We start from the raw sequence: 23,319 nt of genomic DNA, 5'->3' as shown, positions 1-23,319 counted from the left end.
AAAAATATAGTAAACATTAATACCGTGAAATTATTACAATTTAAAATAAATTCTATTTCAATATATTGTAAAATGTAATTTATGTCTGTGATGGCAAGGCTTTTCAGCAGCCATTACTCCAGTCCTCAGAGTCACATGATCCCTAAAAAATCATATTAATATTACGATTTGGTACTCAAGAAACATTTCATATGATCAAATGTTGAAATAACAGTTGAATAAACAGTTTGGTAGAAACCCCAATCTTTTTTTTTTTCAGGATTCCTTCATAAATAGAAAGTTAAAAGACCAGCATATATATATATATATATATATATATATATATGTGTGTGTGTGTGTGTGTGTGTGTGTGTGTGTGTGTGTAATAATATAAATGTCTTTACTGTAATTTTTGATCAATTTAATGCATTCTTACTGACTATATACTGAAGTATTTTTCTTTCAAATAAAAATAAATAAATAAATAAAAACACAGCACTGTAGACAACACTGTTGAAAAAAATAAAATGTACCTAATAATTGTGCATAGTGTGGTGAAAAAAACATTACCATGCACCTATCCAATCAAACAATCTCTACATGATTTCATATACTGTACAATGTGTATACTGTACATTACAATGTGTTTTTGTGAACAATTATTGGCTGCCCTTAGCATAAAACCATCAAAACTTTGAAAGAAAGAAGAAGAAGAAGAAGAAACTATGTAATGTTGCATATTCTTACTGACTACTGATTTCTGCTAGTCGATTTCTTATTTAAAAAATACTTGAGTTACTCGACTACTCGTGGTTCATGCTACTGTAAATGAAAAAACATGGAATAGTTCTCATCAATAAATGCTTATTAATTCATAGCCTAATGCAACAATTACAAATGTAAATTGTCAAAACTTTATAATATGACATTACATATTGAAATTTTAATGTAACAGCCAGTATTCATATCTGTATTTGTATCTGTAACAATCATAAAATTATTCGTATCTTTATTCAGATAAAACCAGGTGGAGCGTCGTACAGTTACTCGAAAAGACCGTTATAACTATCTTTTTAGTTTTTGCTATGTATAATATTGCGCTGATCCCCTGGCTCAACTGTTTTCTAGCAAAAACTAGACTGTGCCAGCCTCAGCCAAGTATTCAGGCAGAATTATTCCTTGTCCGTTATTCGTTTTTGAAGCCATTATCCGTGCCATTCCGATGGTAGTCTGCTTCGGGCACACCCGTAATTATTACATTAAATATTTTAATTTTACATGCAACATAGACAAGGTCATAGAAAGTAACAGCTACACGCACTATTGTAATCCTAAAATTCACATACTTGTCAACTATGCATGCATTATGGTCAATGCATGCTCGAGTAGTCGATTGTTTCAGACAGTTCGGCGACTAGTGGTTGAAGTAGTCAATCACTCAACTACTTGACTAATCTATGTTCATAATAATATAATTTAAAAAAAATTGGGGGGACATTTTGGCTAAAACTGGATCCTGGAGAAAAAACAACAACTGAGGACCACTGCATCACAGCATTCACTGCTTAACAAAACATCATTACTTCTCTTCAAATGAAGAATTTGTACATTCCTCCCTAAACACAGTGCCAAAGGTGTTACTGATTATCAATAATAGGCCATCATTTTTTTCACAGTTCACATGACTGCCCACAGAAAGCTGGTGAGAACTGAACAGCCCTGAAGGGTTTAACTCCACCTCTGCAGGCCACAGAAACATTAACAGTAAGGCAGTATGAAATACACTGTTCTTCTATCAAACTAATCAGCCTGAGAGTCACTCACAAGACAGTTGGCAGCTTTTAGTGTCTGATTCTTTGTGATGCCTCTACTTAAAACAAAAAAAGAGCATCAAACTGAGAACCACACACATAACACATGATATGAAGCAGATCGCCTCTGTGTTTCCAGTCTGCCACGTCCATCCGTGATAAATACAAACATATGGCTTTACAGACCACAAAAATCACATATTTATTTGACATCTATTTATAATCACACAGGGACAAGAAAAAACAGCAGAGATCTTGTTCTCATGAGACTGTCACGTAATCAGCCAGAATGGTGATTCCATTCATAATTTCACAGTGATTGCTGCCATGTAAGAATTGATTTGCAAGGCTTGGGGGGAGGAAAAGACACAAACTTACTCATTTCCCCCAGATCATTACTTTCTCACCATACATTCGACATGTCAAGATGTGTACGTCGAGTAACCAATCAAAATGACAGACAATTTATACACCATTCAGACAAATCATTTCATGACCCTGAAAGGCGAAGCCGTAATTATGGGAAATACGTCCAATTATTATGACTCGTGAATCAAAATAATTAGCACCTAAGTCCCTGCTGCAGTCATGACAAAGAGCGTCAATTATGACCTCTTCTGCACTGTTCAGAAGAGAGGGAGAATGAACGTGAGACACAAGCAGATGGAGAGAGAATTGAACAGAGCAGAAGCAATATAATAATGGGGAGTCCGAATGAAATCAAACAAAAGTCAGCCCACTGAAGCTGAAATACTTGTTATTCACTGTGAAAACTGAATAGCATTGTACATCAAATGAATGCAATGAAAGGCTACCTTCACCCTTCTGTGTCTATGAATTTAGAGCTGCTGCGGCATCATCGTCATACTGAGGGTGTAAGACCATACTGAGCTCAGAGATAACATCACTTATGAAAGATTAGAGCATAACACCTGAGCTCTCGTCCCCACATACCCTTTAAAACACCTCTCACATTCCCACTGCTCTCATTATCAGCCAGCCTCACCTCAAATGTGCCCCAGCTCTGGACAAACAAAATGTTTTGCCTTATCACATACCTCATGAATATGTCTTCTGACTGCAATTTGACACAACATGTTCCTGTAATTTTAACAGTAGAGGATAGCACAAGGTCACAGGTTCAATTCATAAAAGCAACATATCATGTAGCATGAAGTCAGCCAATCAGATTAGAGCTTGCCAGAATGAGGAAATGAGTGTGCCATCAGAGGCTGAGAGACTAAGTTTAGGCTGACACCTGCTGTGTTCATTTTATACTACAAACACAGACCTCTTAGAAGAGCCATCAATGAAAATTAAATGCTGTGTTTATTTCAGACCATGTTTCCCCTTAAAAGAAGGGAATGTTTGTTACATGGACCGTCCCCTCGAGCAACCTCGGGTTAAGTGCCTAGCTCAAGAATACAATAGTGATGGTGATAGTTCATGAATCATCCCTTGCACAATCTTTTTCTTATTAGCCAAGCTCTACACTACACCAGATTATCAACTGACATGACCACTATTATGAAGAAATGAATGTGAAAAGAGCTCTTGTGATGAGTCAGCAGGCACATTTATATTTTATCAGAGGGGATAATATTTGCATAATAACAATATGCAATGACATACATGCATTTCATTTCAGGAAGAGGTCACCTTAGCGATTCAGTTTCAACAGTCGAAAAAGACAGCACAAGGCACAGGATCACTCAATAAAATAACATCCATTTAAGCCCCAATTCATTCAATTTAAGCCCCATCAAAGAAATAAACTACATTTTAAAATACAGAAAACAATTATTTGAAATTGTAATTATGTCACATATTAAATATGTCACAATATTACTGATGTTTTAGTAACCGTGTATGAAAGTATGAGCATGTCTGCTCAGGGATATCCCCTCTAATACATTAATAAATCCATGGCTCTTTTATTTTTAGTAAAGTTCTTTTCAGATGAACTTCAGACATAAAGATCATTTGCCGTGAGGCAGTTGTTCACTGAACGATGAACAATATAGTTGCAGTTATGCTGCTGTATCTGTGTAGGAAGCTCGGAGGAAGAGAGCAAGTGAGGATATTCATTTCATTTGCTTAACCTGGATGTCCGTGTCTCCTCCCACATGCAATTAACAGAGTCTCTAAACAAGTGCCATTACCTTGTTTCTAAATTCCTTTTGAGATCCAGATAAGCAATGTATGAACTGACTGAATTAATTATTTCTCTTGCTTACAGCTTGCTTTAGGTTTTGTTTGATGACTACGCATGAAGGGAACAAATGATCACAGTCTGTCTCTTGCACTCTGTCTCATCTGTATTTAAGGTAGAGGATTCTCCTTCCATGAAAGTTTCGGTCCCAGCTGGGACCGATGTAAGGGAGAGTTAATTATCGCAAATTTAAGGACAATCCAAAAGCCTGTGTAAGTTGTTCAGTTTGATTCAGATTCTTTTTTTTTCAAGGAAGTCCCTTATGCTCAGCAAGGCTGCATTTATTTGTTAAAAAATACAGTAAATTTTGAAATATTATTTAAATAAATAAAAATAACTGTTTTCTATTTTAATATATTTAAAATTTCAATTTATTCTTCGATGGCAAAGCTGAATATTCTGCAGCTGTTAGAAATCATTCTAATTTGATAATTTGGCGCTCAGGAAACATTTAAAGTGTATATAAATAAAAGCATTAATTTAATTTAACTTTAGCATTTATTATATTATATCATATTATATTATATTATATTATATTATATTATATTATATTATATTATATTATATTATATTATATTATATTATATTATATTATATTATATTATATTATATTATATTATATTATATTATTATATTATATTATATTTGATCACAGGTCACAAAATTAATTTGCTGTGCGAGATCTAACTGACGGCATGTTGATGGCAGATTTCTATGCAGGACTTAAATGTAAATTACTTCAAAAATTGTTTCTTTATTAAATATCATTATTTGTATCCACTGCTTGAAAAATACATCTGTCATCTGAGCCAAAAATGGTTTAAAATGAGTACTAATGCATCAGTGCACTAGGGTGAAAGTAAGAACATTGCAAACAGATGTTGCCTGACTCATCTGATGTCACTGTCTGTTAAAAAGCCACGCTAATGTAACCACGAACAGGACCTTAACCGCGCTGACCATAAAGCAATCTACATATCAACAATGCACAAACCAACATCTAATTATGTTTTAAAGGCAAAAAACACTCCTTCACTGATGTAGGTAGAAAAACTGGCGTTCGTGAGGATACAGGTTTGCCATAGACAGCATTGCCCGGGAGAATGAGGGGTCACTTCACTCCACTTTGTTTTTCTGCAGCAGTATGACTGTTTTAAAAACTGTATTGGTCTAGTGGGAATGAACAAGTGTGCCTGGAAATGTGTCATGACTAACACAATGTGCACTTCATGGGATGGCGAAGATCAGTGAAAACAATCCATGTCTTGATCATATTCCACTATTTATTAGTTTCAAAACCATGCAGAGGCCTCTTCTCACGAAGATCAAATTTGTCATTTATGTCTGAAGCATTACAGCAAATGGACTCCTTATTTTTACCATTTACTCCTCTAAATTATACAGAGAATAATCTCAGTCAGGGGTCCGCTCTTTAATAATTGCAAAAAAAATCAAGAAAAGGCCATCCACTGGGGTTTCTTTTCCTTTACTGTTGTCTGAAATGCTCTCAGTTCTTGTATAGATTGTGGGAAATGGTGTTGGTACAGCAATGCTGACACAGGACTCTACAGAGTATTACATAATTACGATCCCAGGAGACGCAATCTGCTGAAACAGAATTCTCCAAACGAGAGCGATACAACCTGAGCCCTGACCAGGTGCTTTCTTTCAATAAAACAATTCTGTGTGGTCATAGGCCAAGAAAATGATGGAGGCACACTGCGAGCACACAAGCATGTTGATTACGGTATGTGCCAAAGCCAGACACTGCCATCAATAGCTTGCACTTGTGGTTTTTAACTGCTACCTCATTCATTCACTTTTTATTGTTATCGTGAAACATTTCTTAAATAAGCAAGTGAAATAACAGTTCAGATCAACTATGATGCCTATCTTTAGTAAATAAAAAATAAAAACACTTCTGTTTCCTATCTGGCATTGTATATTGCACAATATATTATATTTCAAAGTTGCTTTGGATAAAAGTGTCAGTTAAATGCATAAATGTAAATGTCAATTTACAGTAAACAGAGGCAGCTGTAGTTGACAGAATGTTGGGGTGTTTTAGTGACAGTATATTTTAAACTTTTACACAAGTGCAGTTATACTGCATTTTTAATAAAATATATATATAATAGTCCAATAAGACATATGATGACAAAAATCGTAAAATACAGGGCTAATTAATAAATTCCAACATACTGTAAATCACCCTTCTGTTTGTAACTGAAAACTTAAATAAGAAACTTTTTCTAAAAAACATTTTTACAATATTTGACAGTAAAATTGTAAATAGGCTATGTATTGTCTTAAAATAAGCATTTTTTTCTTACGAAATACACTGTAAGTTATTTTACAGTTAACAGGATTTTACTGCATTTTTACATGAATTGTTTCTAAAAACAATAAACACTATAAACACACACACTAACACACACACACACACACACACACACATACATATATATATATATATATATATATATATATATATATATATATATATATATATATATATAAACAATTAGCTTGATTGTAAAACATTTTTACAGTGTAGGCCTTTATTGTCAGTGTGACAGGTGCCTCTTCTTTGAAAATTTGCCTTATGCTGAAACAGAGGCCTCTTGACAGCAAAAGCTATACTCCTAAGGTCACATGATGTGACCGCAAAGCATGGATCCAACATGCACGAGCAGGGATGTGAAAAGGTCCACGCTTGTGTTCAGTGAGATCAGATAAATGGTCAGGGTGAAGTGTGGGAGCTGACAGGAGAGGCTGGGCGCTGATGCGAGCCGCAGTGCATTCATTAGAGGAGTCCTCCACCGACACCGAAAATGGACGCCTTTCTCTGAAAAAGCCCTCTATTCTCGCTTCAAAAAGCTGAAGGGAAGTCGCAACAGACTTGCTCTGGAAGTGTATTAGCAGTGTTTGTCCCATCGAGCTCCAGATAAGGAGAGTTTATGCTGCACATGCATAATGAATGCGAAGATGCGCTTGCCGATGCACAATGAAGACGATTTAATCTATCGTATTACCCCCCTTTATGTTTGCTTTAACAAACATTTGCAGAGACAACCAAATGCAGGCGAAGAGCTTTGCGAAAATCGACAGCTGAGCTTGCTGGCTTGCAATTTGGCATCGATTGATTCCGCTCTTTTCATTCCACATGGACACAAACATGCAAACGGAAACATCCAAACAGCCCCCAAAAATCGCGAGCACACATGTAGACACAGAAAAATCTGAGATTATTGCTTACCAGTTTAGTTTGTCTCGTGTTTGAAGAACGTCGCACTCCCAAAGCGGAAGACTAGGAGAGATGATTGCATATCAAGAGAAATGGACTGTAAACGAGTTAGAAAAAAACGAATGGAGGGGGTTGTGCGTCTCAAAAAGCGTTTACAAATGTCGTCAAATAATAATAATAATGATTAAAAAAAATAGTTACAAATGTGAATCTCTCTCAAGGCAGACAGTATATACGATATATTCAACGCGCACACGTCCCCACGTCACTCGAGTACGGATTTGTCTAGAGCGCGTGTAGCCGGTGCGTGTGCGCGACTGCGTCTCCCCCGCCCGCGCCGCAACCCTTCGCTCGCTCCATCCGTCCCTTTCCTTACCCCGAGTGTGCGTGAGAGAGAAAGAGAGAGAGAGGATGAGTCGTACGCAACTTGTCACATACCAAATCCCGACAGACCAGAGAAAATTCGCGCCGTTGTGCTTTTGAAATTGAAGCTTTTTCCCCAGACCTTCATAAATGTTTCACCTGCAGTTAGTTTGGGACCAAATGTTCCCACAATGACTGTGCAATATGAAATGCGCTGACATGCACAATTTTACAAGCTTGACAGCATAAAACTTTCATTCTTGTGTCAGGTGATTTCTATTTGTTTAATAGTTGTTTAATCAGTATATTGTCTTTGACTACAGCAAACAAGAATACAATGAACTGCAACATTTTGATGATGAGGTACTTTAATGTGTCTGACACAGATAATTACAGCAAGAAACACACTGAACTACACGTGAAAGTGTTTAGAAGACGTATTTTCTTCTAAAACGTAGAAAAATCTCTGTTTTATTTACAATTCGAATATCACCAAGAAAGACCAAAAATTATGATTTATTCAAGCATAAGCCATTTGTTTATTCAGATTTCTATAAACCAGAATATTAGCTTATTCCGTTTATGGCAAAAGGGTTAATGCATTTATACGACATTTACATAATTCTAAAACAACCTGCTGATATTATTAAGAATGTGTTTGCAAAAATGTTTAATAAACACACCGATTAACGTCTTGTAAATGTAAAATGTTATAATGCAAAAAAGGTTTGTGTGAGGCTTAGATTTATGGGATAGAAAAATACAATAGCAGTCAATGTAAAGTCCACATTCCCCATAACAGAAACACAAATGCTCAACATTGCCCTCACTGGTTTTTGCAGGAGATGAGAGAAGCAGGCATCTTGGAGATGATGTTAGTACCGCACTGCTAATTAAATGCAATGTTATCCAGCCTGAGAAAGAGCACTGAGTTCCGCAGAGGGAGAGAGAGACGGAGAGGGGGGTGTATGGAGGGAGGGATGTGAAAAATGGCAGGTTGAATGCGACAGATGCCTCAGAATTGGCTTAGATGGCGTGCGAATATATTTATTATGCTTTCTGTCGTTTCAAAGACCAATATACACTCAGTGTGTGTGTGTGTGTGTGTGTGTGTGTGTGTGTGGCTCTCGAGGTCGAGTATGGTGGGAAAGCGTGATGATGGGTAATCATGTGAAAAGGCTAGTCCCAGTTTTGTACCAATCGAGTTTTTTTTTTTGGGGCGCTCATTGGTATGGGCACGTGTAAGTGCATGAAGTTGCCAAGATATATGTTCCTCATTAAGCAGACTGTCAACTCACCAAACTCAGACATCTGCACAGTAGTACAGTGAACTACGACCTTCAAAGGATTTCTCGACCGATATTCATCTTCATTTCCTCTCTCCATCTCTCTCACTCACACACATGGAAAAGGCAATGGGCTAATGCTGGGTGACAGCTCTTTCATGCAGTAATGTTGGTGAAAAGAGCTATATCCAACTCTTTACTGACACACACGGGCAGACTCCCCCACCCCCTCATATAAGCACACATTAACACACATACATTGTGTATTGGCTTTTTTTAATACTATATTTGTAGGATAAGAGCACACACAAGTGCAACACCTTGGCGAAAGGAATTACTGAAATACGACTGTAATAACATCCTACTCAAACACAAACAAGCAGAGATAGAAACAGAGAGAGAGAGTTTTGATCAATTGGACTGCACGCTTCCCTGAGGCAATGGAACGATGAACCGCAGAGCAGAGAAGCACTTAACAGTCCCAGTGCAGACAATACACACGCAAATATACACATGCACATTGCTCTGTCCTTTAAAGCTTAAGAAAGTGTTTTTGATGTTGAAATTTAGTATTTAGTATTTTATATTTACTATTCCACTGGAGTACAGGGACAACTATGAGGAAGCAATTGGTACCTTATTTTCCAAAAAGGTTAACTCTTTGTCTTTGTGGCGGGATAAAACATTTCTAGGTCAAACAGCCCGACACAGCAACAACCAGCTTTTGGCTCAACCAAAGCGTCATTTTGGGGCGGGGCTTTGTGTTCGTCCAATGGAAGACAAGGGGTGTGTTCTGGAAATGTGTTTGAAAACGATCGTTATTTCTGCAAATCAATTTGTTGCCGCTAGTGGCGTAGAAATGATACTCTTCATTTCCACTTCAGCTCACATTCCTATTGGCCACAGTAACAAACACACAACAAAAACACCAAGAACAATTAATATAAAGATAACCATAACTAGCATCTACACTGATGCATGTCAAAGTTCTCTTTATTACAAACGTGTTGCAGTTTTGTCTTCTACTGCTTTAAAAGCGCTAGCTCGTTAAAGCAGGATGGATTCTGATTGGCTGCCAATGTTTTTAATCATTCATCAGCTGGGAAGCATCGTTCTGAAAGTGCTTCCAATTATATCATTCCCCTGAGTCATTAACGTGGTTAAAATCCTTCTTTATGATTATCGTTACAGGTTTGAATGAGTCTTAATAGTTTCATTGCCTAAAAGTTTAAATCTGGTCAACATCTATTTGTAGCTGTGATTTGTTATACTCATTCACAATGATGTTGTATGGTTACAGTACATTTGTTTTTGCAATGAAATATTATGGAACGTTTGACTGTGTGTATTTTTGCCTCACGGTCTGCGCTGACAAGCAGCCTTGAACGATTTCAGGACCACGGACAGCGCTAAAGACGCAGTGTTAATACAGTCACATAAACACTAGAGGGCACTGTGAACGCTGACAATTTAAAATATGCTGTCAGGCAAGTGTTAATTTTGTGGACCTACATATTATGATACATTCAGAAAAGAGTCCTACAGAATAAGAACATTTAAATTATTTTAATTTAGTTTTTTCCCCCATTAGGTTTGTCAACATTTTGCAGAAAGGCAGTGAACCAAATCGCAGCCAAAACACAACAATACACAATATTTATACAACAAAAATTCAATATTTCTCAACTCTTTAGAACAAAAAAAACAAAAAAAAAAAAAAACATCTCTCAGGCGTATGAACTAAAAATTCACAGGTTCCATGATGAAAAATAATATATGTTCAATAATATTTTTCCTATCACCTGTAGAAGGCAATAGTTCTCTTATGTGCTCTAATGTGTATGTCTAAGTACATGAATTATCAGTTCTGTTGTGTGTGATTGTCAAGTGTTCTGCATGAACCCTCATTCGATCCATTGCAGTTTAATATTTCACAACATTCAATCTTAAAAAGCGGCCTTTACAAACAGTATTTTTTCTAACTTCCTTTTCTCATATAAAAAACTATATCTTGCCTTACATCACATTTCTGTTTCTCATTGTTTATGCATTATCTCAGTAAAAACAAACACTCCATAAACTTTCCCTTCCATCTGCATTTAGCATGGTGAAGCGCTCATGCGCATGTGTGTGTGATAGTGTGGGGGCGGCACTGCAGGGGGTGCTGTAGACAGAGGCAGGGTCTGGGATGCTGCAGCTGCCCTGTGCGCCCCAGGGTGGAGGGGATGGTTGTGGGGAAATGGAGCTGCAGAACCTGGTGATGGCAGCTGGTATCTAGCTCCAGGGGTGGGGCTGGAAGCAGCTGTGAGTCCTGGAGATGATGTGCTCTGCTGGCCTCTGATCTTCTGCGGGGGATGGGGGTTCTGCGTGAGCTGGATGGAGATGTCACTGGAGATCTCGGAGGCGCTCCGAGCACGCTGGGAGGGAGGCCAGGTCTCTGGCTGCAGGTACTGGCCACTGTAGTCGCTGCCCTCAGAAAGGCGGGGGCGGTAGAGAGCCGGATGAGGCCGATACATCTCCTCTTCAGCATAACGCTTCATAAAGAGATACACTGACATCACACCAGCACCCTGAGAGAATGAGAGAAAGTTTAACAGAGAGAATGAAGAGATGTGATGTCATAATTGTCACATTTCAAATATCCAGTATATGGGACAAATTTGTTTTACATTTTCTTGCTTTATGGCTATAGTTATTTTGTCAGACCAACAGCCGTGTGTTTCTTAACAACCCTGAAGCATTAGATTGGTAAGATTTTTTTTATGTTTCTAAAGGAAGTCTCTTAAGTTCACCAAGTCTGTATTTATTTGATCAAAAATACAGTAAAATAGTAATTTATTCCTGTGATGCAAAGCTGAATTTTCAGCATCATTACTCCAGTATGGTGTCCCATACTTGGAATTTGTGCTTTGTATTTCACCCATCCAAGTGCACACACAGCTGTGAGTAGTGTACACACACACACACACACACACACACACACACACTATATCAATGTGAAAACAAACCCAGAGCAATGGGCAGCCATTTTTGTTGCGCCGCCCAGGGAGCAGTTGGGGGTTCGGTGTCTTGCTTAAGGGTCTCACCTCAGTCGTGGTATTGAGGGTGGAAGAGAGCGCTGGTCGTATATATATCGTATTTATAATGATTAATAAATGTTTTTAATATGAACAAAAGAAATGGCCTTTCTTTAGGTATGTATTCATTTGATCATTTATTTACTTTGGGTATTTGTGTCAAATCAATAAAGCATTTGTGAGAGGTTGTAAATAACGTCAGGACACACAGGAAATACTGTTCTGGTTCTGTTTAAGTGACTACACTCTTCTTAAAACAAAGAAAAACTTGATGTGAATATATGAGGGCATTTTAGAGCAATTCCTCTTTGCTCTTGCTTTAATATTCTCTCTCTCACACACTGACAAACTAACGTTTCCTTTGGAGATCATAATAGTAAAAGGATCCTGCTGAATCAAGCAGAAAAAAAGAGTTAGAGCCTGAACTTCAGTTTTGCTTAATCCTCACTTTATGGGCACATACAAGAAACGGCTGACAGATCTGCAGCTCTGACTGCTCCATCATCCGCTTCGTCTTCTTCTGACTTTCATAATCACCTCAGTAACATCCACATTTGAATCTGAAATACCTGAAAACCTAAAAACCCAATCTCATGTGGATTTCATGTAGAAACATGAATAAATATATACAGTCATACCAAAAATTATTCACTCTTTTTTTACTATTGGTTGCATGACACTAGTTAATTTATGTAAGCGAGGATAGCAAAATAAAGTATACTGTGAAATATACCCCAAAATTCTTCATACAGTGGACTACCAGTAAAATTGATTGTACAATTTGGAACCAAAAATTATTCAGACACTTTGACCTGATCGTGTTTTGCTTAAGTGTTATCTGACATTTATCAAGATGAATTTGTTCTGACACAGCTTGACTCTGAGTTCTTGTAATATCTTATTACCATTTTCAAAACTGCAGCGAATAAACTGTGATAATGTGCGAAATGTTGTAGGTGTCTGAATAAATTTTAGTTTGACTGTACATGTTGAAAATGCTCTTAACATCCTTGAGCTCAGGATTCTTAACTTTTTCCTTTTGCTGTCAATGAAACAATAGGATCAAGTGCTCCAAATACAGTATTCGGGCCTTGAGGAATAACTAAAATGGAGCACATTTGAAGCTCCACATTCATAATACATTAAGAGAGCGCACTCGAAGCTCCTGCCTTCGACTGAAGTGTATTTCAGGTCAGGGTCATGTTAAAAGCATCTGCTTCAGCAGCATCAAGTGACATAATTACAGTACCATCATTTGTTAAGCCCCTCGGGCCTAGAAGCATGGATACATTCAAGCCATAGGAGCTTTCACAAGAAATGTGTCTACATCTTGGCCATTCATTTCCTTGGAGCAAAAAATGACATACAAAAAAGGCAGACGATCTGATATTTTGGACTTAAATTTTATCCCCTGACCTCTTTGAGCAGGAAGGAGCTGGCAGCAAATGCAAAGGACCAGCCATAGTGGTAGTTGAAGAACTGCTCTGGCTCCCGCGGCCTGTTCATTACTTCATCATTGATACTGGAGATATACAGCACCAACCCCACCACCAGACTCAACCCTGAGAGAAAGAGAGTGTTAGAATAACAAATGAGTGAAGAAAAATCAACAGACTACCATCATCTCGGCTGCCACCTGTTAAATAAGTGTTAAATGCAGCTGTAAGAAAACTAGAAAAATACCAACAACAGAACTAAACAATATAGTTAAATAACTGTGCGGTGATGAGGACATCAGTCTTCCTGTCGGGCCCCTGAGGACTTACTGCTCAACCTCGGCCAACTCAACAGACACACACACAAACACACACAAGTACTGAACACACTCCAGGGCTCTGCCCGGCCACTGATAAGAGTACATCAGCTAAATCCAAATAAATCACAGCCCCAAACCCTCCTCACTGCAGGCACAGCGGGCTAGGAGAGATGCATGGAGGACAGAGGAGATAAATGTGATTGTTACACATTCTTTTAGATGCCAAAAGCAAACAATGATAACATACTGGGTGCTGTAATTTTACCCCCAAAAAAATCATAATCCTAACCTTTATATCCACACTGAAAATCCTGATGGTCAGACAGTGATTCACCTTTTATAAATCATTCAAATATTGCTGTCCAGGATGCTAAGCCCAGAGACTGTACACAGTAAGTTTTTAAATGCTTAGCTTAAATTTGTATTAAATACTGCTCATAAACAGCTGTTGAGATAGTATGATTTGAACTGAAATGAGTAGAGGCTTGGACCAGGATGTATTATACCTTACGCTGCAACTTAAAAGATAAGTTCAGCCTAAAAACTTGCTTTAAAAGGACTCACCCTCAGGCCATCCAAGATGTTGAAGAGTTTTTTTTTTTTTTGGAGATAATAAGCATTCCATCACTTGGTCACCAATGGTTCCTTTACAGTGAATGGGTGCCGTCAGAATAAGAGTTCAAACAACAGATAAAAACATTACAATATGCAAGTAATCCAGTCTTATAAGGGGAAGAGCTGCATGTCTGTAATAATAGTAATAATAATAATAATAATAATAATAAAAATCCCTCAATAAGAAATTTTAATTTTAAACCATTGCTTCTGGCCAAAAATACCTGTCCATATTCCACAATAATGCTTCCTCCAGTGAAAGTCCATTCCCTGTCGTCCTCTAACATCAAAATTCACAGAATAGAACTTTGAACATTTTTGGACTGTTTTCGCTTGTAAACAGTGCTTGATCTATGCATATTTCTCTCCTGATTCAGACTTGACAACTTTTTTCACTGGAGAAAACAATATTATGGATAGAGGACTCGCATGAAGTTAAAAAAGTAATGGATCTGTTTCTAACAAACACCCAGACTTTCACTTCTTTTCAAACACAAGATGTTAGTTGATGGAATGGATTACTTGTGGATTATTGAGATGTTTTTATCAGCTATTTGTGCTCTCATTCTGACGGCACCCATTCACTACAGAGGAACCATTGATGAGAAAGTGATGTAATGCTAAATTTCTGCAGTGGCCATAAATGGCCTGAGGGTGAGTACATTTTCAAACAAGTGAATTTGTGGTGAGCAGAGGTATGTGAGTGTGTGTGCAGGTTTGGACAGAGAATGAAGGCGAAACTGAGCAACAGGGCGAGAAACAACATGCACAAACTCGAGAAATGCCTGTAATATTTATCACAACAGACGAATGACCAACTCTCTCACCCACATACACAAAACAAAAACACAACATTCCTGCAAACATCAGCTACATTTCACAGCCGCTCCATCTAACGGCACTATCAGCACACTTGATCTTTACTTTTTAATGGTTTCTTTCAACTGAAGCACTTTTATCAGCCCCGAGCAGTCTGAAATGCCCATTACATATTCAGCAGCAGGCTAACAGAGAACACAGAGAGAAAAGGACAAGTAAAAAGGTGTTTTTTAAGGGCAGTCTGTCAGGAAGTTTGTGCTGCAGGAGGAGAGAGGTGTTTTCGATAAAGTTGAAGGTCTTTTCTAGCCATGTGCAAGGTTGAGGCAGTGATGCAGTAAACAACAGTGGCATCTGCATACAAATAAGTTCTACATTCAGGTTAGGTTAAGTCTCTTACTATGGACTGTTGTTAAAGTGCTATTTCATGTTTACAGTGGAGTTAAAACCTATTTCATAAGGGAAAGTGCATTTATTTAGCACTTTTTTTCATTACAAATTATATAATATGCATAATTTGAGAGAAAATTAAATAAATAGTAACATTTATTTCTTTATTTCTTTATTTCTTTAAATTTTCATTTGTTTGAAAATTATTTTCAGTATTTGCAATGACAGTGCATGAACTCCACAAGTTTGTCCACAAGTTGTTCATGTTCTCCAGCATGATTTGAGAATGATCCAATGTCACAGATGTTTTTGTCTGATTAGGGAATATACCTGAAATACACCTAAATCCTAGGTTTTCCTTGCTGACATCATGCTTTATTTTGTTCAGTCTGTGGTATGAAAAGGTGGCACTAGCAATTAAATAATAAACACTAAAGCAAAACACGTTCAGGTCAAAGTGATATCTAGTGTCTGAATAATTTTTGGTTTGACTGTGCATTAATTCTTGTTAAAACTACAAAGTAATTAAATCAAGAGCAGTGAGTGATTTTCTTTCTTTCATTTTCTTGGATTAACATTAAGGACACCGACAGCAGCTAGTAAATTAAGCGCGGTCACTTTAAGAGACAATGCATCCATTATAATGATACACATCCGATTTTTTCTCAACTGTTTACTTTCACTTAAGACATAAGTGTTTTTCGAGGATACTCTCCAAGATGGGTATTTTGAGATAATTTCGTATGTATTTGTCGGTACAATAACAAAAAGAGGCAAATTCTGCTGAAAAGGTATCTTTCACATCTTTTTCTGTTTGTTTAAACTGCGATTTGTATTTGTTCTTTCAAGCGCAGGAGGACGCAAATTTCGCTAAGGAAAGCTCGGTTCGGTGTTGCTGTCTGTAAGACGTGGCTCTCTGAACACAGTGTGTCAGTACTCAAGTTGAGCTTTTCATCGTCTTGTGTTCGAATGCTTTAAACACTTCTAAATGTTTAAATTGGCAAGGCTTAAAAACACGTGCAAATGATAAGCTTTCGTGGCGATGCACAGCAGTGGCCCGTCAACTGTCCTGAGCATCTTTTTAGGCTGGCCTCAGCCAGTTGTATGAGATTGCCGGCCCCTCTCCCATAATCATCACCACCTTTCACCCCACTAGCGATGGCCCTCGCTGCAATGCCTACTAGGGTCTCTGTCTGATTTCTCTAATTAAGCATTTTTTATATTTTATGAATTTGCTGACCTCTGCTGGTGCAGCACTGAAATGCATGCTCAGATATTTGAGGTCTCTACTGGGAAATAAATCTGGCACCATTGACTGATGAGTTTAATCTTCACATTTACATAATATGGGACACATCAGGCAGTTGTGCCAACATGAATAAATGTTTTTGCTCTGTAGTAGAACACTGCATGAGAAAATAATAAGAGCAAAGGATATGCAACTGTTTAATGAGAGCTGTTATATGACAGAGGGTTATAAGACATGCTACTCATATGATAGATGTGACAGAGTAACTAATACAATAAAAACAAAGCACTTCCACCAAAGAAACTTTATCACTGCGTTCACTGGTTCCAAAAACCTCAAAATAATAAACAGACGGAGAGATTTCATGCGCAGACACAGGTTTATGATTTAAGGAGACATCATTCATGTAATACAGATGGTGCTGCTACATTCTGATGAGTGCAGAACACAAAATCCTCACACATTTAATCGTCCTGAAAAAGGATCTGCATTAAATATGTTTTTAACTATTTTTAACTGAAAGAGTACTTTAGAAAGAGACTTAATTCAAAAGAATGTTCCTCCAGTCCCATTTGTGATGACATAATTATAGATGGTCCTATTCTAAATGTGTTATTTAGTCAGTATAAATATTAAATGTCTAAAAACTGAGAAACTTTAGATAGAACTCATAAAGGGTCATAAAATATGGATTCATTGCACCAGTTATGTCCACCTTACAGACGGAAAGGTTTCCCGCTACCTGAGAGGATGAAGAAGATTCCAGAAACCAAGGCCAGAATGGTGCGTTGTGGACGGATGTGGCCCACGTTACTGATGATGAAGGCCATGAAAACGAAGAGCAGGGACACCATAGGGAAGGGAGTAGCTGTCCGCACCATCTCTGCCAGAACAGCAAACACACGTGTGTGAGAGCTGTGTGTGTAAATGTGGATGTGTTACTTTGATTTGAAGTCACGTTCACTCACTGAGGATATTTGCAGTGTTTTCTGTGGTGATTTCAATCTCTGGCTCTGTGAAATACTCAGAGGCCACACATCTACCTTTCTCTGTACCTAAAGCGGTGAGACAGAGGATATAATGAAAGATATATAAAATATATATAAAATACCGGAACTACATTAACATATAAATACACATTTAATATTAATATATTCAGTTTTTATATTATTATTATCATCATCACTTTTGTGTCATTTATGTTTAAATGAAAAAATAATGGAAATAATCATGATTATTTTATCGTATTGACAGTATTTTAATAGTATGAAACAAACAAACAAAAAATAATTCTAATTAAGCATTTGCACTTTTACCCTAATACAAAGTAAAAAATATTTATTATAATGAATAAAATAATACTTTAAAGTTATTAAACTATAAAATTATCACTTTTTCACACTACTTTTCCCACAAATTATGAATGGGTCTTTATACATGAAAACATACAATATATTTTAAATATTAACACTACCATTTAAAAGTTTGCGGTGGGTAAAAATGTAATGTTTTGGGGGGTAAAAAGTCTCTTATGCTCATCAAATATATAGTAAAAACAGTAATATTGAGAAATAACGTTATATGTTATATATATATATATATATATATATATATATATATATATATATTACCTTGCAGGCAAATCACCATGTTTGGAGATCCTTCACATCAGAACATTTTGTCAAAAGAAGTACTAAGACCTTAAATATGTTTGTGTCCGCACCTGCTATGAAACACACTCTCCAGAGGCCAGAATGCAAGGCCATCTTGACATCCACAGTCTGGTTCTGCTGCAGTACGATTCCCTCCTCTATCAGCAGCCAATAATCCGTCGCCACAGCAACCCCCACCAACAGCAGTCCACACGCCCCAAACACTGTGGAGAGCAGAGTCAGAGCCCTGCTGCTGCAAGAGCTCATCTGCACACACACACACACATACATATCAACCGTCTGCACCCAAGGTCCAAATAATAGCAAAAACATTAGCAGGGAGTGAAACGGCACCATAACATCTACACACTTCTACACAATTCTGCGTTCTTCTCCAGTTCACCAGTAAAAATGCCAAGAGAAATCAGATAGAAGGAATTTTAATGATCACAACATACAGTTCCTATTCCAGTGTGGCTGCAATCAGCCAATCGCACAAAAGGACAAAGTTCACCAGGCTTGATGTGTGGCATTCATTGAAGCAGAACGTGAAACGTGATCGGCAGTGATTCAGATGGCACAACACACACATAACACACACAAGCTCCTACAGAGTCATGAGTCACAGCTTTACTGTGAGACACGGACTTCATCCGTATGGCCAAATAACAGATGTAGACACACACACACACACACACACACACACACACACACACACACACACACACACACGGGTAAACACAAACTCCTGCTCACGAATATAATATATTTTACTATTTAGATTTAATTTTGCCTTTATTTGTATAATTTTTAATAGTTTAAGTTAACAATAGCAACACTTTTTTAAAACTGAGAAAGAAAGGTACAGGCTGTAAAGGATCAGAGACAGGGAAAGAAAAGGCACTGGAATGAGGAGAGGCCATATGGGGCAACTAACTAAAAATGGCAGTATGTAAAGGTCAGAGTATACATTATGAAGTAGTTTTCTCTATGTGAAATGTGTTGTAAATGTAAGATTACATCCTCTTTGTGACCCGTGCACCTCTCTGATTCTCCCAGGGCAGAGCTGATCTATTCTTAATTAATGAGCAATGATTTTTGTCTCACTTGTGAATGGATGACAGCGCTGATGACAACTTGAAAGCTTTTCAAAGCTAAATGTGTGTATTGCTCTCTGTCACTGTCTCTGCATCTGTGCCAAGCTGATACAGGAACACTTTCATGCTACATGTTTAAAGCTAACGATCTGACACGTGATTAATGCAATGAATGCTATTATTTGGTTATATGCATGAGGCTGAAAGAATCAGTTTCCTGTCTCTGCAGTCACTCAGCTGCTGCTGCTATGGTGTCTTTTATTGTGGATATTTTTGAAGAAGCTGTATAAAGTGTGTGTGTGTGTGTGTGTGTGTGTGTGTGTGTGTGTGTGTGTGTGTGTGTGTGTGTGTGTGTGTGTGTGTGTGTGTGTGTGTGTGTGTGTGTGTGTGTGTGTGTGTGTGTGTGTGTGTGTGTGTGTGTGTGTGTGTGTGTGTGTGTGTGTGTGTGTGTGTGTGTGTGTGTGTGTTTTCATGCTGTCATTTCCTGTGTGTCTCTCAGAGCTGGTGATTCAGAGCAGCACCCTGAGCAACAAGAAAGGGAGAAAAAGAAAAGAGTAAGAAAGAGAAAAAAGAAGAAAAAGAAGAATGAGTCTCTTGGCTTCCAAAATGAATTTCTGGTGTCTAGGCGAGATTTTAGTGCTATCTATGAGAATATCAGAGAGTTTAACCTTTTATCGTGTATCCTACTGCATAGAATGACACAAGCTTTAACACCAGAAGTCAACAGATGATGTACCTCAGCAAATGAAAAGTGAAAAAAGGCACAGCGTAATGGCTGTGGAGGAAAGGTGCTGGTGCTGAGTTCTCTGAAGCAAATACAACAGAGGCGGAGACCAACAATGTCAAAATCCAGCTTGAGCGTCTTCAACGAGAATTTTTTTTTCCCTCTGAACTCTTTTGCTCACAGCTCTTCTGCTCCCTCAAGGCCGTGTGTTCTGATGTAGAAGATAGGTTACTTCTCCATGACAAAATCAGTCAGCCAAAGTTCAACCTCAAACTTGCATGGTCAGCCACAGATGACTTTTTGGCATTTTTGTGGGGTCTGCACATCAGTTTGCAAATTATTTTGTTTGATCTTGACTCTTGATTAATTCTCCTATATTTCAAACTCCCTTGAACTTGGAGCCACACATAGTATGTTCTGTTGAACACATGATATTATGAACAGTGTTGGTTACTTCCAGGTTTTTTTTTTCTGGAACGGTCCCTTTAAAGTGTGAAGGATGTCAGTATAAGTTACAGAAATGCACTTGATCCAAAACATTTAAGGAACAGTTAACCACAGGAGATATTTAGAAAAATGTATTTTTGAGCATAAAATCAAACTCAGTGAGGTCCCATGTTTTTTGGATCCCACTGACTTTCAATGTACGGACACAGTTTAGCAAGATCTTTTATGTTCCACAGTACCAAGTAAGTCTGAAGATTTGGAACATCACGAGGGTGAGTAAATGACACAATTTTGGGGTGAACTGTCTCTTTAAATATTTTTGTTTAAACGAACATTACGATGTTTGATAGATGCATTACAATAAATACGTTGTGAGCAAAAGGCATACAGTACAGTGAGGAACAGGGACAGAGAGAACAGAAAGAGTGCCAAGCCAGATGTAGGCTAATGTATGGAAAGACCTTGGCCCAGGAATGATGAGTTCCCACCTACATGCCAGCGCGCGCTCCTGGGGCACCTGACTGAGCCAGTTACAGTTTCAACCACCTCAGCTACCATTTACTCACTTGAAGTGAGTCACTTCTGCCTCCACAAAAATGCTGAACAGCTTGAAATGTCAGTAGAACTCACTGCATACCAGTCTCCTAAATGACCCTGGAGCTTTACAATTTACACCGGACCACAAACAACTCTCTTACATGATAAATCTTCACCTCACGTATCGACACACACAACATGCGACTGGCTCACAGACCTGCTGGGATTATGGAAACGCGTCTGTTACCCGATCGACGTGGAGCCACAGACACATAAACGTTCGTCTTCTTTAACTTCTATCTGTAACACCTGACAAAAGTTAACATGTGTTTTGACTCGCATTAGCCGAGAACAGTAAAGAACAATGAAAGCAGACTGAAGAAGCGTGTACTCACCCTACCCGTGCGCGTGCAGCTGTCAAGTAAGCAGCGAGCGCGCAGGCACAAGCTTCACACCAGGGCTGCCTGGCAAAATATCCGCGCACGGTCTCTCTCTCTCCCTCCCTTTTTCTTTGTCTCTCCTTACGTGCGTATTTCCCACTGATAGCCCGTTTTCTTCTCCTCCCTTACATATTCACGCTTACAATCTCTCTTTTTATCACAGCAAAGCGAAAGCGAGCAAAAAGCAACGCAGACGTTGTGCGTAGTAATGCGCAATATAAAATGTACTTTCGTATTTTGAATGGATGGAAAGAAGGAAGCCAATGTGTGGTGTCAGTGCTTTTGATAAGAAAAAAATTTTGTTATTGCAAACCATTTATGGCTTACAAATATCAGTTATCAGCCGATAAGAGAGTATTGATTGATTGATTGTAGGTTTAGTTTTATTCGATACTGGATATATATACAGCCAGTAGAGGATATCCATGCTAATTTTCTCAGTTTTTGCATTTATATTACATTTGCAAGTTAATCTGAGCCAGTAATTTTACTAAATTATATATTATATCATTTTAATTGGGTAATAGCATAACTTATAAATTAAAAATAATAATGTATAACAAGTCAAATTGTGTGAATAAAATTGGTCTCTCTCTCTAAAAGTGTAGACCTGCCAAATTCCAGCACTCTCCCTTATGTAAAGAGACCGAGAATTTAAGTACAGTAGATTAGTTCAGGTATGGAAGGAAAGACAGATTGGTCAACAGTGCATTGTGAAAAGACCGTTATGCAGAGAACAGCATAATTTAAATGAACAATTAGTGCAATTTCCCTTAACAATTGGTCATAATTCAAAGGGTCTTTGCAGCGACATCCAAGATTTACATGTCTTTGAATCTTTGTTGGATTTAACAAAGGAAAATGTGCAGCATGATGACAATGTTTTTTCTGAAACTCTTAATGAGATAAATGTAGGACTACGGGGGTCTTTTGAGAAGCAGCCGACAAAAGCAAAAGTCTGAGAGAAACAATTGAGATATTACAGAGATGTGATGTTTCTTTTATCTTATCTTATCTGCAAACACATGTACACTTAAAATTCAGAAAAAAAGCTCAGATAAATGCTCACTTTTCTCATCATCCCTGATGGAGCCAAACCTCATCTCATTCTCTGTTAGTCCCATTACACTTCATAGTGGCCTCATCCTCATGATAAAGTATTTTTAGGCATGATATCAATAGCACAGTACACTCTGACCTCAAGAAGTGAAGAAGGGAGAGAGATAAAGATCTACATTATGCATGAAAAGCAAGCGTTTCTCAAAGCATTAGATTTTTTTAACAAACCTTTATCAATTTCAGAGGCCGGAAATCTTCAGTTCAACAAAGAAGATGAGGTCACAGAACTAAAAAGAAAGTAAGAGTGGAGCATTACAAAAAAAGAGGAGTGACGGAGATGAAGACAGTTACAGTAAGGAGGTTAGGGTAGTTTTTAATAGGCAGGGTATCCTGTTATATCACTCAAGCCCACTGGGATGGTACTGATGGAGCGATGAGTGGAGAGAGAACGTCAGAGAACGCACAGATGAGCGTGAAGGTCTGTCATCTCATCAGCATGAGCACAGACTCCAGAGACGTGACCAGTGAGACGAGGCCAAACAAGTGAATGATGGAGTAAACA

General features: G+C 37.9%; 1 protein-coding gene across 1 annotated transcript; it reads right to left on the bottom strand.

Annotated features, from left to right (window-relative positions):
• Nucleotides 1–9,774: 9,774 nt before the first annotated feature.
• LOC132102892 (voltage-dependent calcium channel gamma-7 subunit-like) lies at nucleotides 9,775–21,838 on the bottom strand. Its single transcript, XM_059507601.1, has 6 exons — nucleotides 21,654–21,838; nucleotides 18,525–18,720; nucleotides 17,770–17,856; nucleotides 17,544–17,684; nucleotides 13,392–13,537; nucleotides 9,775–11,468 (listed from the first exon to the last, which is right to left on the bottom strand). The coding sequence occupies exons 2-6, from the start codon at nucleotides 18,718–18,720 to the stop codon at nucleotides 10,998–11,000; spliced, it is 1,041 nt and encodes a 346-aa protein (XP_059363584.1). The 5' UTR covers nucleotides 21,654–21,838; the 3' UTR covers nucleotides 9,775–10,997.
• Nucleotides 21,839–23,319: the final 1,481 nt, after the last annotated feature.

This window comes from Carassius carassius, chromosome 24 (assembly GCF_963082965.1).
Source record: "Carassius carassius chromosome 24, fCarCar2.1, whole genome shotgun sequence".
Lineage (NCBI taxonomy): Eukaryota > Metazoa > Chordata > Actinopteri > Cypriniformes > Cyprinidae > Carassius > Carassius carassius.
The sequence above is the reverse complement of the archived record's forward strand: the minus strand, read 5'-3'. Positions and strand labels throughout refer to the sequence as shown.